The sequence below is a fragment of the Rhinoderma darwinii genome, chromosome 1, assembly GCF_050947455.1.
Source record: "Rhinoderma darwinii isolate aRhiDar2 chromosome 1, aRhiDar2.hap1, whole genome shotgun sequence".
Lineage (NCBI taxonomy): Eukaryota > Metazoa > Chordata > Amphibia > Anura > Rhinodermatidae > Rhinoderma > Rhinoderma darwinii.
Window position 1 is genome coordinate 91335185 of NC_134687.1, and position 17370 is coordinate 91352554.

The 17370-nt window shown below is 39.6% G+C and overlaps 1 protein-coding gene across 1 annotated transcript in view; it reads right to left on the reverse strand.

Moving 5' to 3' along the window:
• Positions 1-751: 751 nt before the first annotated feature.
• STOX2 (storkhead box 2) overlaps positions 752-17370 on the reverse strand; it is a 145840-nt gene continuing 129221 nt past the window's right edge. Inside the window, exon 4 of the mRNA XM_075860200.1 lies at positions 752-8071. Coding sequence (XP_075716315.1) covers positions 7873-8071 — 199 coding nt within the window. The 3' untranslated portion in view covers positions 752-7872. The remainder of the gene's footprint in view (positions 8072-17370) is intronic.

The window sequence follows — 17370 nt, forward strand, 5'->3', positions numbered from 1 at the left end:
GTTGATCTCTCCTGCTGCACAGGCCTTTCCCTATCTCCAAAAACATCTCCATTAGCAACATAGTTGACACATTTTGTGCTTATTTTGATGTTATACTGAATTCAGGAGAAAAATCAAATATAAATTGAGCAATATTTGTAATTTTGGAATGGATTTCAACCACAAGTGAGACCTAGGCATCACCATGTTCTGGCTGGTGGGGCCCAAGTAGAAAACTCTTAAGAAGCTCTGCTTTAGGGAGTCTTACTTAATGGTTATCAGCCAAATCCCAGATACCCTTCTATAGACAGCACTGTTTTAGCGTCGCTGCTACTCGAATGTACAGAGTGGATTTTTGCCTGACCAAGCCATGTGTACTACCTTTTGAAGGCTATTGATTCTCTAGCCCCATTGGATACAGGAACCAAAGATAGTGCACACTCTATATAGATATCACTGACTATTAAATCAAATGTATCTACTATAAGTATATAGTGGATACATCTGATAAAGAGTTTCAGAATATACACTCTATATATAGTTTTAGAATATGTTGACGCTGCGCCTATAATGGCTAAGGATACAAGATGTCAATAATTAAAATATTACAGAAAAAAACACCTTCCATAGGAGGAGAACTCTTTGGCTTGACTCTCTGCAGCACAAAAAGTCTGTTTACTTAAATAATATAGCCAAAACATTATTTAATATTTTAGAAAGTAACACAATCCAAATAAAAAATAAAAAATAAAATTTAAGAAAAAAAAGATTGGATATTTCACACAACACTACAGAACCAACATGGACACAATATTGACATAGAAAGGGATTTTTGAATATAAGTTTACAAAAAAATCCCTGTGAACTTTTTTCCTTTTAAGTTATTATGCTAAGCATGACAGGTAAAACATCCTTTACAATATGATACACCGACACAATAAAAACCATGATACAAATGTGCTGTTAGAAATCAGTAACGTCAGGGAAGACATCTCATGAACTGTATTTTTTATATGAAATTCTATACAATATAAACAGAACATCCATATTTGGATGACCTTTACAGCAACCAGAGTCCGAGAATTAGATTTTTTTTTTTATTATTTTTTTCAGTGCAAACACATTTATACAAGGCAGTCTTGGCTGCAAAATTCTTTTTAAACATACAGTAAAGTCCTCCTTGTATGTATTGACTTTATTCCCCTAATGCAATAGTCACATTCAGTCACTGACTTGAAGAAATTATGACTTCTTTCAGTTTAAGTCTCATCTATAAACAGCAATGTCATAGTGGAGTCAACTCATCGGTAGTATTGAAAGATCTGGCTTTGTTCGTCATAGGAAAGTCAGGCTGGCAATTGTATGACGGAGGTCACTGGCCCCTGAAAACTTGCAATGGCCAAGTGACAACAGGAAGAAACCTTCAGCTGTAACGGAAAGTGTTGGTGAATGTTCCAACCATGATGAAACAAAAAAAAAAAAAAGGTTGTTGTTCGCCCTTAATTTACAATATACATTTCTTATAAAAACCCAAGATGTAGTCTTTGTGGAAAGAAACCATGATCATGAAAAATGATGATTCATTTTACAAAAACATTAAAGTATCATGGAGTATTCCGTATGATTAGAATATTTGTTTTGTACAGTATACTTTAACATTGCTGCCGTTTAAAAGTTGTGGAGGTAGTTGTATGTAAAAACAGAAAAAAAACAAAGAAAACACATTAGCAAAAAAACACAACATGTACTATAGCAACAATAAGAATCAAGTGTGCAAAAAGCCATTAGATTTATGTTGATGTTTTGAGGCTGCACATAGGGCATTCTCAGTATCTGAACGCCTCAAGCTCCAAAATAAAATCTAATACCAGTAGACAGTACTTGGATTTTTGTAACATTGTAACCTGCTTACTATTATCTATACAGGCCATCATATAAAAGTTCAGATCGCTAGATCTTAATACTGCATATTGTTATTCTGGATTTCACTTGGGTAGTCAAAAGGACCTAAGATGTAACAGTATATTACAAAATAGTCATTTCATTATTGCCATATTGTCTCTACTTTTAGTACTGGGTACATTTAAAATGCTTATTTTGAGACATTTGAAAAGCCATCTAAAATCTTGTCTGCCAAAAATAATAATGGACTTGTTGAAAACCATTGTCTACCAAAACGGACAACCTAGCACCCATTTAAAGGGGAGGTTTACTTCTAATACTGTAGGTCTATTGGACTGGGCATGTGAATTGTTACAAGTTTCCCATAAAAACCCATCAGTACTCGGCCCACAAGACAGACTTTACGGACTGCTGCCGACGACATAATGACATTTGTTTATATAGCCGCGTCACTATATGCAGCTCTCATGGAAAACTGCAGATATAGAAATCAATATACACAGCTCTCCCAGAGAGATGCATAGATGGATCCGGCAGTGTAAAAGAACACAGCCAGGTCCTCAGCTGCCCTTCTCAGATTTCTGCTCCTTTACACTTTGAAGTTTTACTACAAGAAACTCTTAGCACTTCAGGTGCTCAGTCTAATGGACCATAAGTGTTAAAAGCAAATTTCTCCATTTCAGATATTTTAAATAAAACACAAAAAATTTAAATAAAGCATATGAGTAGCGAAAGTAAATGTAATTTTCTCTCCTATGTGGTCAGCTTAAAGTGTATCTGTAATCTATAGAATAAAAAAAGAAAAAGCTAATTTTTAACAGAAAATGGCTTCCTCCATTGTGAGTAGGTGACAGATACACTTTAAATCTAAAAATGAGTCACAACTGTGAACGTAGCAATATGAACTACAGGTGCCCTTCAGTAGATGAAGTTGTCTATCAGTACAGCAAAACACAATCCTTTTCTAAGAGCAAAGATTTTACTATATTGTGAGATACATTCCTTCATCTCTTTACCTAGAGACATTTACGAAATGTTAAGAAGCTTCTTTTTTTTCTTGTTGGAGCGAGGAACGATCAATAAAATCAGTCCACTTTGTTCTAGATACACAGCACCACATAAAAATATATAAAACAAACAACTAGTGGGTATGTGGAGGGTATCTTTACAGAGAAAGTGAAGTTCTAGAACATAGCCGACCACCTACGTTCATGACCAGGATTGTATCTATATGGTCAGCATGTGATTCAAGGTTGAATTATACAATTAAACAATGGAATCTATTATTATTCTTGGCTACCATATGTGGGGAATCGGCACCAAAAACTTTAAGCCAGGATCACATGTAGTTTTGATGCAGTTTTTGGCTCCGTTTTTTTTAGCCAAAGCCAGAAGTAGATCCAAAAGGAAGAAATGGTATAAAGAAATGACTGTTGCCTCCTTTTTCTTTTGCGCCCACTCCTGTGTTTGGCTCAAAAAACGAATAAAAATGTGGGTGTCATCCTGGCCCAAAGGTGTATCCAGCTGGCATGCCTGTAAGTGGGCAGCAATGTTTTAGGACTCTACTAAAGTAACTAGATATTCACACCATCCAACCTGTAAAAATTCCAGCATCTAGTTTCAAATATAGAAACATTCTATAATCATATTGAGAAAATTAAAAATTCGCATTAACCCTGACTTTGCACATTTTTCTCCACTTTTGAAATGTGAAACAAAACACAATGGGGTTTTTTTTTCTTATCACAAATGGATAAGCCATATTTTTGTGTGAAGAGAAAGTCCAAATGTTCAAACATACTTAATGCTTTGTTCTAATGATCCACCATCACAAATCATGTTATTTTGAGAAGCCTAATTTAGGCATTACAATCTAATCCACATAATAAAAAATTATATCCTTCCTTTTGAAAGAAATCAGGTTACTAGGCTAGGCTTGCATTTTTTTCATACATATAAATTTAAAAGGAGAACTAAAATGATTAAAAACAAAAACATTTTTTCCCCCACTAGTTCTGGGGCTCACAAAAATGTATAAATAAAAAAAATAAAAAATTGTTTCATGTAGTCGGACTTGATAATACAGAAAAAAAAAATATCAGGGTCGAAGACCCCCAAGGGCATATGTTTTCATTAAAGGGGTTGTTTACTGTTGGCTGCTTCCATCTGCACAGCTGAAGATAAGATATCTGGTTGTCCTAGGATACATATTATACAGGCTCATCCATACTGGTATAGGGAAATATAGGGACGTAGAAGGAAAAAAAAAAAAGTTCGGCAACAGTAAAAGGCCCTATACACATACAGCTGGATCAGTATAGGGGGTATGCTGGATGACCAAGTATTCAACTTTGCATCATGTTGGTGGACGCAGCCAAAGCAAGAGAACCACTTTAATGCAGGACTCCAGACTAAAACGGTCCCAAATACAACCCAAAATAATTATTTTGGCTCCAAAATTTTTATACTTTGGAGCTAAAGGTGCCGAAATGTTCTTATTTTTTTGCCTGGGGCCCTACAATAAATCTACTAAATTGGCCTTGAACATTCAGATCACTTTCATTTTATTGGCTTGTACACGCCCATCTAAAATTTTTGCAACAGATTTCCATACTAAATATGTTTTTGCAGATGTAACAGTATGTCTACTTGCAACTTATTTATACAAGGATGCAATAGTCATCCATGTATAACTAGAGCACAACTGGGGAATTTTTATTTTTCAATTATTGCCCCTTGAAAAACTTTCATGGATCCAAAAAGTTGTACCACAATGCTCTGCAGTGGATGCCATATTGCAACTTCTTGTAACCTGGTCCTCACACTGTGCGAGGGAAAGGAAGTGACAACTGCTCTGAACACCACAAAGTGTTTGTCAGACTGGTTCTCACTTTTTCAGCTCCCAAGAGGAGTGCAGTAAAAAACAGGCTAGACTTTGAAGCGTGCAGAGGACCGTGTAACAGCCAAATAAAACTAGTTATCCGATGAAACAAAACTATAAACTTAGCAGGGAAAACATTTAAATAGGTTACTATAAAACCTTTAAATACATATAGAAATCCAAATTGCTATTTAATGTCATGTTTGGCAATATTTATCAAAATAACCATGGTGCCACTCACTCTACTGCCACTTTATTGGTACTACTAAGAAATTTCTGGCACAGTAAAACCTTTCCCATGGGATTTTAAAGCAGCAGTGCTGGGTATACATGCATAAAAATGTGTAAATCGAGACATGAAAAATGTATTGTTCTAGATTATGTTTTGTGATTAAAAGGATGTATCTAAGCTTTGCAGATAGAAAAGCTCTGCTAAACACTGATGGCTTCCTAGTACTTGAAGCAGCGTTTTAATACCAAAGTTACATGGTTAAAGGAAAGGGGATAATAGGAAATACATGACTAATACGAATGATGGCGGATCCTGTTGACATTCTGAGGGATATGGAGTGTTGCCAGGCATGCATGAAGGTATGAAGTGGATTGCAGTGGTAAGTTAGATTGGGTTTGTTTAATTTTCATGGCAATATTACATTTTTCTCCCCTAGGTTATCCTGTGGAAGCCACACAGCCTCCTTCCTCTTCAATAAAGATTGAAGGGGTTTTCCAGGATTACAAAAACTATTTTTTTTTCTTAAAACAGTACACCTCTTAATACAGCTCCCTATTTAAGTGAATGGGGCTGAGCTGCAATACCAGACAGCCCATATAGAAGAGTGAAGCCTTTTCTGGAAGAAGAAAAAAAAAAAGATTTTTTTTTTTTAACCCCAAATATGCATGTTAATGAAGTAATCTGGAGTGATCAACTTTAGCAAGCTGTTTTCTATACTACTGCATGTACATCTGACTTAAGCGGTGTTTCTACGCATAATACAGCCAGGCTGCATTTTGATACACCCTACACCTCGAACCCAGCCGGTTGTCCCACTGCAAAGCAATGGTGAAAGACATCCATATAGCCAATATGAGGTGCTAGCTGCAACCTCTATTGAAATACCACCTGTAATTGGGTGCTTCAGCCTCATTAATACACAGTCTATTTAGCAGTGTAAAATATTCTGCTGTGAGATCTAATTTTCACATCTGCGTTGGAGGCTCCGTTCGGTGCCTCCATCGCAGAGTCATCAGGGGATGCTGGAACTAGCGAAGCATGCTGTGCTATTGTTTCTGGAAAAATCATAGACACCTCGACGGAAATCCGCTGGAACCCATAAAAAAGTCAATGGGTTCAGTCGGCCTCCGTTGTGCATAGGAAACAACGCTTCCGTTTATGATGGAGCAGAACAATGGAACACACTGACGCAGGCGTGAACATAGCCTAAGAGGCGCATGTCTAATAAATTTGGTGCTTCTCAGGAAGTCCTAAAGACACAAATGAAAGCTGCTATGGGTAGGCATAGATTTATGCTACAATTTTCGGTCTTTAGAAAACATATTTGTTGGACATTTACTGGCCCCCTTCTGGTTAACCTGCCCACTTTCCATGCCACTTTTTAATGTAGTCGATAGAAGAAGAGTCGCAAATTTTAGCTCAAATATGGAGTGCACCAAAATTTGTGACTTATTTTTTATGCCAGGAAAGTAGCATAAAGATCCCCCCTCATAGTCTGAGAATTAGGGCTTGTCCACACGTAGGAAAATTGCTGCGTATTTTCTGTCTGGAATTACGCACGGAAAATACGCAGAATACAGTAGCAGCAAAGTGGGTGAAATTTAACAAATCTCATCCACATGCTGCGTAAAAATTGCCGAGCAGAAACGGATCTGCGATGCATGTTTCGTACCTCAGCATGTCAATTCCTGCTGCAGAAAGTGGACAGAATTGCTGCGTTTTTCAGAGGAGATGTCACCATCTCAGCATTTTGAAAAACGCAGCAAAATCCACACCATTTTCTGCAGTAAAAACAGCAGGAAATGGTGCGGTTTTTCCGCAGCGGAATTTCTGCGAAATTCCATTACGTGTAGACTAGCCCTTGCACGTGGTAATTTAATTAGAAGTTTAATTATGTTTTCTGAGTAGGAATATATATGAATGACTACGGAATTCAGTGTCAACAATATAATTTACAGCCACATTTGTAAAAACCAGTTGCCAATGTCCTGCCCCCTGGCATGGCTAGAACACAATATGCTTGCTTTTCATATAATACCTTGCCCTACTGAGAAGTTCCCTTATATTTGTCCTGTTGTGATGAGTTTGTGGGCTTGATTTGTGATACTTGTTTTTTTTTTTAACTAGTCTGTATTATTAGAGAGAGGACCAGTCATTCTGTATAGTGCATGCAGGTCCCTGAACAACACATCCAATACATTTTATATGTATACGTGACAGCACGTTGACGTGTATGTAGATAGCCAGAAGATGAAAAGCATAGCTGTAGCAATTCTTTTTGCAGTGTGATATGGTCTAATATTTAGGTTCTTTACATTAAAGATCATGGGCACTACGTAGGAATGTATAGATTTTTAAAATTAGGTTTGTCTCATTTGTGTGTTAGTAAAAATAAATATTTTTCTCTCTATTTTTAATAAATGCCGAACAGAATAAAAACTGTTCTGCAAATCTACAAAGTCTACCGAGCGCCGCTGCTTTAAGGGAAGTACTTTGCTGTATGCTGCACAGCGCCGTAAAAATAAAATAAAAATTACAGTGTCTAGACTCTTGAATGTGCTCTGTTACATGTACATGAAGAATAATGTGCATATTAACTTCTAATCATTATTCACTTTCTACTGAGCTATACGTTATGGAAAGGAATGATCGCAAGAAAGAAATAACAAAACAAAAATAATAATAATAACAATAATACATAAAAAGTTGGTATCCTGTTCTTGTTATCGCCCCCTGGGCTAATTAGCAGCACAGTTTTAGAAAGACACAAAAACTGTGGATGTGAGGCTTGCTTGTAAAGAGATGTAAACATCGGTCCCAGTGTAGTAAACTTTGCTGTAGAGGATGAGACAGAACAAGATTTGAGGCTGAGCGGCTATCAAACACTAGTTACAGAAGCTTGCAAACAGTTAGCTGGTTTCTGTAGTTTATCAGCATCCGACGTTGTGGTTTCTGCAGCAGATGTTCGGAAGTTAAAAGCTGGACCAGCACCAGCGTGGGCAGGACTGAGAGCCGGGTTCTGCCGTCTGTTACTTTCAACAATACTTGAAGTATTGGAAGCCAGGCTTTCACGTGTACTGCGGAGAGAAGAACAGAAATAACAACTGTGAAATATGAAATAGCAAAGAACTAGTATAGGATATGACAAGTTTAAATCTCTATGGACAGGTCATTGAAATATCAAATAAGGAAAAAAAATAAAATTTTGGCAGCATTCACTTCACTGAAGATCTTAATTTGCACCCGTATATTGTGACAACACGTATAGACCCATACTAGGGGTCTTTATCAAGTGTGTTTTTTTTTCATTGTTTCTAGGTCATTAAGACACGTCAGAAAAGAAGATCAATGGAGGATGTGAACTGCTAGGATCTCTAAAATGAAGGAGTTGATGAAGTTTTAGGGTTGATTCACACATCGCGCATAATTTTTAGCCAAAGCCAGAAGTGGATCCAGGAGGATTAATAAATTCTAACTTTATATTTCCCATTTCTTTTGAAAAAACTTCTGGCTTCGGCTCAAAATTCTGCAAAAAGTACAGGACGTTTGAATCCAGCCTTAGAGTTTTTAAAATTTGCAGATACACTGACAATCTAGGTAATAATTTGAATAATGTACAAGTCACTGATATCAACAGGAGGGCCGTCAGCATAATTCAGGGAAACAGAAATCAAAGGCTGAGTTCTGACAGAATAATCTATAGCAGAAAAATCATCTACGTGGGAATGGGGTTTTATAAAACTCCTTTCACGAACATTGTACTTTACGTTCTACTACAAATTTAAAGTAAAAAGTTGTCCAGGAAGACCAGTTTTCTTCTAAAAACAGCGCTACACCTATCCACAAGTTGTGTGGTATTGTAGCTCTGTTCCATTCACTTCAATGAAGATGAGCTGCAATTCCAGACATAATCTGTAGACATGTGTGTCACTGGGTTATTAAAAAAAAAAAAAAAAGTTTTTCTAATCCATAACCACTTTAAGCTTAAGGCCCTGTTCATACAGAGTTTTTGCAGGCAAAAAATAAATAAAATCTGCTTCAGAATTCCTTAAGGGAATGAACTGCCTGCACACTTTTTCTGGGGTTTTCTCAGCGTTTTTAGCCCGCAGCCATTGAAGCTAATGCAAGGTCCGCAGGCACAAAACACGCAGCAAAAAGTACTCGGAAACAAGTGCCGCAGGTTTTTTTCTGCCTCCCATTGATTCAATGGGCGGTCAGAGACAGAAACTGCGCTGAGAATGGACATGTCCAAAGCCGCCCTGGAAAAAAGCACGCCTCTGCCTCCCATTGAAACCAATAGGGGAGGGGGGCCATTTCAGCTGTTTTTTTTAACCCGATTCAGACAGGGTTAGTTCACACTGAAACCACAAGAGTTGCAGTGTCTTTACTAATTCAGTCAAACCTCATGGATTACCTTAAATGCTATGTTCTGACATGTCAAAAGAGTTGGAGGTGAACATACGGCAGCTAAATACGTAGGTACTCCGGTATCAATGCTGTTCAAGAGAAAACATTGCCTTGTTTGTGTAAAATATAATTTGGATTGCAAAAGACATAAAAGGCACCTGGACTCCTATAATCGAATCTCTCCTCCTGCTTCACTAGATGAAAAATGTGTTAAATGAAATCAATTAAAGGGGTTGTCCACCTTCTGACAACCGATGACCTATCCACCGGATGTTGTGGCACATAAAGCGATGTACGGAGCCCGGAAGCAGTTGGCTCCGTACATAGCATAGCGGCCGTGCTTCAGAACTGCAGGTCTGCTCCTATACACTGGAATAGGAGAAGAGCTGCAGTACGGCCGCTATTCCGTGGCCGGAGCCAACTGCTTCTGGCTTGTACGTACGGTGCATGGAGCCACCGGATCAGCTGATCTGTGCCGGGCCCAGGTGTCAGACCCCCCACAGATCATGTACTGATGATTTTTATACTTGTGGTGCACTGGACGCAATGAAGGCTTAAGTCCAATGATATTCACGTCCGTCCCAGCCGCTGATTGACACATTTCACCCTATACACATTCATAGGGAGAAATGTGTCAGGCAGCGGCTTGAGGGCAGGGGAGCGTAAATATATGAATTTCACCTGACTCAAGCATCAGCTCTGGGGTGCCGCAAGTATAACAAAATTCTCCTGAACAACAGCGATTTACCTAATAAATAAAAGGAGCAGCATAAATATATGACAGAGCCGCTTTAAGAATCACACAGCTTATGTATTATTTATCACTTTGAAAATAACCAATATGTATCATTGCTATATTTGCCACTGTGATTTCAGACAACCTCTTTCCACATACCCCTCAAGTATGTTTGTCCTACCCTATGTGGAAACGAACATTGAAATTAATAGTTTCATGAATGTTTATTGATTTTATGAGTGTCACTTTTTGAATTGAATTACTGAAATAAATTAACCTTTTGATAATATTCTACCATATTTTTCGGACTATAAGACTCAGTTTTTAGCAAGAATAAATCTTGCTAAAAAGTCCCTGCATCTTATAGTTGGCAGTCAAGGGACCCGGCAGCGCCGTGCGCCCCGACCGCTCCTAGCAAAGAGAACCTTTTACCTCCCCAAACATATGCAGCGGAGTGCAGCATGTTATAGGAAAGGCTTCACAAACCCTGTCTCACGTAAAATTATTTTTCTAACTCCCTCCCTTATTTACATACCGGTGCAGTTATATTTGGCGCCCGATATGTAAATGAGCCCCTGAACAGTCAATGGGGCATTTCTAACTAAAATGCAAGGGGTCGTGACGTCTCCGCTCTGACACTGTCCAACCAGCTGCGGACAGTGTCAGGACAGCTAGCGCGGTGTTCTCTCCAGCGAGAACACACAGACTTCGCACGCACAACGGCAGATGTAAGTAGATCTCCTCGTCTCCTCCTCGCCTTTGCTTCTTCTCCTCGTCTCTTCTCGTTCCGTGGCGGCGGGAGTGGTGATGTCGACGTGCGAGCGAAGGGCCGTGCGCACATGCATGAGGACGCGCGCACGCTATCTGCAGCACAAACTGTTGGGTCTGGTGTCTCATCTTCCTCTTGACTATACGCCATAGATTCTCTATGGGGTTTAGGTCAGGCGAGTTTGCGGGCCAATCAAGCACAGTGATACTGTAATGATTAAACCAGGCATTGGTACTTTTGGCAGTGTGGGCAGGTGCCAAGTCCTGCTGGAAAATGAAATCAGCATCTCCATAATGCTGGTCAGCAGAGGGAAGCATGAAGTGTTCTAAAATTTCCTGGTAGATGGTTGCGTTGCCCCTGGACTTGATAGAACACATTGGACCAACACCAGCAGATGACATGGCTCCCCAAACCATCATTGACTGTGGAAACTTCACACTGGATCGCAAGCAACTTGGATTGATGCCTCTACTCTTCCTTCAGACTCTGGGACCTTGATTTCCAAATGAAACGCAAAATTTACTTTAATCTGAAAACAGGACTTTGGACCACTGAGCAAAAGACCAGTCCTTTTTCTCCTTAGCCCAGGTACGACGCTTCGGACGTTGTCTCAAAGAATGCATATCCTGGATACGTCTGTGTGTGGTGGCTCTTGAAGTACTGACTGTCGCAGTCCATTCCTTGTGAATTTCCTCCAGATCCTTTCAAGGCTGCGGTCATCCCTGTTGCTTGTGCACCTTTTTCTAGCAAATTTTTTCTTCCTCTCAACCTTCCATTAATATGTTTGGATACAGCACTCTGTGAACAACCAGCTTCTTTATCAATGTCCTTTTGTGGCTTACCCTCCTTGTGGAGGGTGTCAAGGACGGTCTTCTGGACAACTGTCAAGTCAGCAATCAGCCCCATGATTGTGTAGCCTACTTAACCGGACTGTTGGACCATTTAAAGGCATAGGAAACCTTTGCAGGTGTTTTGTGTTGATCAGCTGATTAGAGTGTGACAACGGGAGTCTACAATCTTAAACTTTTACCCAATATTCTAATTTTCTGAGACAAAATTTTGGGTCTTCATTAACGGTTAGCCATTGTCATCATTAAAAGAAAAAAAAATGCTGTATATAGATCACTCTGTGTGTAATGAATCTATATAATATATGACTGGGGTGGCGGAGTGTTTAAACTAGGGCTGAGGAGGGAGGCCAATGTAGGAAATAAAGGGGTAGTTAGGTTAGAGAGGGGTCAGACTATATTGGTGGGGGGAGAAACAGACGGTGGGGAGAGGACTAGGCAACAAGATAAGGAGATCCTTTCGTTACAAAACAGCAGTGAAAATAAAAAGGCCCAAATGTCAAATAATCACATTTCTGATAGTGAAAGTGAAACATTTAAAAGGCAAGTTAAAGTGTATGTTCACAAATGCCAGAAGTCTAGCAAGCAAAATGGGGGAGCTGGAGGCCTTAATACTGGAAGAAGATATAGATATAGTTGGTGTTGCTGAAACATGGCTGGACTCTTCACATGACTGGGCTGTAAATCTACAGGGTTTTACACTGTTTCGGAAAGACAGGGCAAATAGGAAAGGTGGTGGTGTATGTCTGTATGTGAGAAGCGATATGAAGGTGAGTGTAAATGAGACATTAGAGGGTGAAGACTGTGAGGAGGTTGAAACCTTGTGGGTGGAATTACAAAGGGAAGTAAACACTGAAAAAATTACTTTTGGTGTAATCTATAGACCCCCCAATATAACTGAAGAGATAGAAGGTCAAATATATAAACAAATGGAGCGGGCTGCACAGGCGGGTACTGTTGTGATAATGGGAGATTTTAATTATCGGGATATTAATTGGTGTCATGGTTCGGCTTCAACTGCAAAGGGGAGACATTTCCTCAACCTGTTGCAGGAAAATTTTATGTGCCAGTTTGTGGAAGACCCGACTAGAGGTGAAGCTCTGTTGGATCTGGTCATTTCTAATAATGCAGAGCTTGTTGGGAATGTCAATGTTCGTGAAAACCTTGGTAACAGTGATCATAATATAGTTATATTTTACCTATACTGTAAAAAACAAACGCAGGCTGGGAGGGCAAAAACATTTAATTTTAAGAAAGCCAATTTCCCCAGGATGAGGGCTGCAATTCAGGATATGGACTGGGAAGAACTAATGTCAAATAATGGAACAAATGATAAATGGGAGATTTTCAAATCTACTTTGGGTAATTATAGTGCAAAATGTATTCCTACAGGTAACAAGTATAAACGACTAAAATTAAACCCCACATGGCTTACACCTTCTGTGAAAGGGGCAATACATGACAAAAAAAGGGCATTTAAAAAATACAAATCTGAGGGTACATCTGCAGCCTTTGTAAAATATAAAGAGCTTAATAAAATCTGTAAAAATGTAATAAAATCAGCAAAAATACAAAATGAAAGGCAGGTGGCCAAGGATAGTAAAACAAATCCTAAAAAATTCTTCAAGCATATAAATGCAAAAAAGCCCAGGTCTGAACATGTAGATAGTGGTAATGGGGAGTTGGTCACAGGGGATCAAGAGAAGGCAGAGTTACTAAATGGGTTCTTCCGCTCTGTATATACAACAGAAGAAGGAGCAGCTGATGTAGCCGCTGCCGGTGCTGTTAATATATCAGTTGATATACTGAATTGGATGAATGTAGATATGGTCCAAGCTAAATTAAATAAAATAAATGTACACAAGGCCCCGGGACGATGGGTTACACCCTAGAGTTCTTAAAGAGCTTAGTTCAGTTATTTCTGTCCCCCTCTTCATAATATTTAGAGAGTCTCTCATGAGTGGTATAGTGCCAAGGGACTGGCGCAGGGCAAATGTGGTGCCTATTTTCACAAAGGGCTCTAGGTCTTCGCTGGGTAATTATAGACCAGTAAGCTTAACATCAATTGTGGGGAAAATGTTTGAGGGGCTATTGAGGGACTATATACAGAATTATGTGACAATAAATAGTATTATAAGTGACAGCCAGCATGGTTTTACAAAGGACAGAAGCTGTCAAACCAACCTGATTTGTTTTTATGAAGAGGTAAGCAGAAGCCTAGACAGAGGGGCCGCTGTGGATATAGTGTTTTTGGACTTTGCAAAGGCATTTGACACTGTCCCTCATAGACATCTAATGGGTAAATTAAGGACTATAGGTTTAGAAAGTATAGTTTGTAATTGGATTGAGAATTGGCTCAAGGACCGTATCCAGAGAGTTGTGGTCAATGATTCCTACTCTGAATGGTCCCCAGTTATAAGTGGTGTACCCCAGGGTTCAGTGCTGGGACCACTATTATTCAACTTATTTATTAATGATATAGAGGATGGGATTAATAGCACTATTTCTATTTTTGCAGATGACACCAAGCTATGCAATATAGTTCAGACTATGGAAGATGTTTGTGAATTGCAGGCAGATTTAAACAAACTAAGTGTTTGGGCGTCCACTTGGCAAATGAAGTTTAATGTAGATAAATGTAAAGTTATGCATCTGGGTACGAAAAACCTGCAAGCATCATATGTCCTAGGGGGAGCTACACTGGGGGAGTCAATTGTTGAGAAGGATCTGGGTGTACTTGTAAATCATAAACTAAATTTCAGCATGCAGTGTCAATCAGCTGCTTCAAAGGCCAGCAAAATATTGTCGTGTATCAAAAGAGGCATGGACTCGCGGGACAGGGATGTAATATTACCACTTTACAAAGCATTAGTGAGGCCTCATCTAGAATATGCAGTCCAGTTCTGGGCTCCAGTTCATAGAAAGGATGCCCTGGAGTTGGAAAAAATACAAAGAAGAGCAACGAAGCTAATAAGGGGCATGGAGAATCTAAGTTATGAGGAAAGATTAAAAGAACTAAACCTATTTAGCCTTGAGAAAAGACGACTAAGGGGGGACATGATTAACTTATATAAATATATGAATGGCGCATACAAAAAATATGGTGAAATCCTGTTCCATGCAAAACCCCCTCAAAAAACAAGGGGGCACTCCCTCCGTCTGGAGAAAAAAAGGTTCAACCTGCAGAGGCGACAAGTCTTCTTTACTGTGAGAACTGTGAATCTATGGAATAGCCTACCGCAGGAGCTGGTCGCAGCAGGGACAGTAGATGGCTTTAAAAAAGGCTTAGATAATTTCCTAGAACAAAAAAATATTAACTGCTATGTGTAGAACTTTTTACTTCCCCCTTTCCCATCCCACTTCACCTTTCCCATCCCTTGGTTGAACTTGATGGACATGTGTCTTTTTTCAACCGTACAAATTATGTAACTATGTAATGACTCACTTTTTGAATTGAATTACTGAAATAAATTAACCTTTTGATGATATTCTAATTCATTGAGAAGAACTAGTGTGTGTGTGTATATATATATATATATATATATATATATATATATATATATATATATCTTCGTCCTACGGCAGCACAACAGGGGATATTTTGTTCCTCAATCCCCATATTAGGACCACCCTCCTAGCAAAAACAAACTAAAAAAAACAGCCATTAGCTAATTGATTGCATTCGCAGGAAGTATAAGATACAGGCACGCCCAGCACTACATGTGTTTTACTTTGTCCTCATTCCTGGCAGGTGAAGTGTTACTCGCCTGCTTGCCCACCTTAGTTTTTCTACCTAATGGATGTCAAGCCCAGAGGGATGTCTCTGGTTGCGCTCAGCCTTATTGCGCAGATTACTACAGAGAAGTGGGGCCTGGAGGTTGTTGGAAAAAAAAAGTCCCTAGATTTTGTTCACCTACCAGCAGACAATATGTCAAAACCTTATAAGAGAATTCATGTAAAAGAGGCTCTAGAGTTTGTACCCCAGGAACAGGGCTTTTCAAGTTTGTTTCCTGTACCCAAACCTGGCGGGGCTTGACCCCTAGTCATAGATTTCCATTACCTGATTAGTCACCTAAAGAAGACAAAGTTCAGAATAGAGACAATAAGATCTGTCACAGCGTTCCTGAAGCCAGACGAGTTTATGGCATCTTTGGATTTAACAGATGCGTATCTTTAGATACCAATCAGAGAGGAAGACAAAACATTCCTAAGAATATTAGATATTGTACATCAGGGAGCAATTCTTCACATGCAGTTAGGGCCATGCCTTTTGATCTCTTTGGCAACCAGAGTCTTCACGAAGGTGGCTGTAGCTGCAGTTGTCTCACCTCCACTCTACTATGGAGCTCCTGAAAGATCTGGGTCTCAATCAATGTAAAGAGATCCAACCTAGTTTCAGGTACCAGGAAGCGATTTCTGGAGTTTGTCATAAAATGCCCACAATCAAAGAGGTAATTATTCACCTAATCAGAGCGCCTATGAGAGTACCAAGGCTTTTCTCAGTGTCTATTGAGTATCTAAGGGCTCACATGTGGGAACTCCAGCTAGAGATCCTATCAGTTTGGCATCGCAACCCTCTCAACCTCCAAAAAAGGCTCCAGATAAGTTTCTATAGTCGAGATAGTCTTCAATTGTGGTTCATAAGACAACAATCTTGCTATAGAGAGATGCTTTATAAATGTTGGACCAAGTTGTCATCTCTACAGATGCCTCCAGTAGGGTCTCGGGGACTCATTACAAGAACAGATGACTTTTTTTCCAACCTGAAGGAGCTGAAGACCATTAAATTGGCTTTTCATAATTTCTGAAAGCATGCAAGATCCAGAATTTTCTAGATCTAGGTGCTCCGTACGTCAGAGGATCTGTGAACGTTCTGCTTCGGAAAACCCAGAGTCCTGGAGAATGGGAATTGAACATGAAGTATTTTCTGCAGCTAACACACAAATTGAACATTCTTCAGATAGATCTGATGGCCACCAGGTCGATTTGCAAATTTGAATACTTTTGTTATCTGAACAGATCCGACCCCCTGCCTAATAAACTCGTTCTCAGTCAGCAGGAAGAACCACTACCGCTATATTTTTCTTCCGATGTAAACAGAATTTGGGCCAACATATGTTAAAGAAGTCAACTGTAATTTTACGGCCTCCTTTCTGGCCCTGAAGGATCTGGTTTTCCATCTTCTGTATTTCGTGGGTAAAATACTGGAGAATGCCCTTACACAAAGATTTATTGTTAGGCTGGATTCACACGAGCACATTACGTCCGTAATGGATGGACGTATTTCGGCCGGAAGTCCCGGACCGAACACACTGCAGGGTGCCGGGCTCCTAGCATCATACTTATGTACGATGCTAGGAGTCCCTGCCTCTCCGTGGAACTACTGTCCCGTACTGAAAACATGATTACAGTACGGGACAGTTGTCCGGCAGCGAGGCAGGGACTCCTAGCATCATACATAAGTATGATGCTAGGAGCTCGGCTCCCTGCAGTGTGTTCGGTCCGGGACTTGCGGCCGCAATACGTCCGTCCATTATGGACGTAATGTGTTCGTGTGAATCCAGCCTTAGAGAGGTCTGTTCCTGGCCAGACTACATCTGACGGCCTGGTATCTGA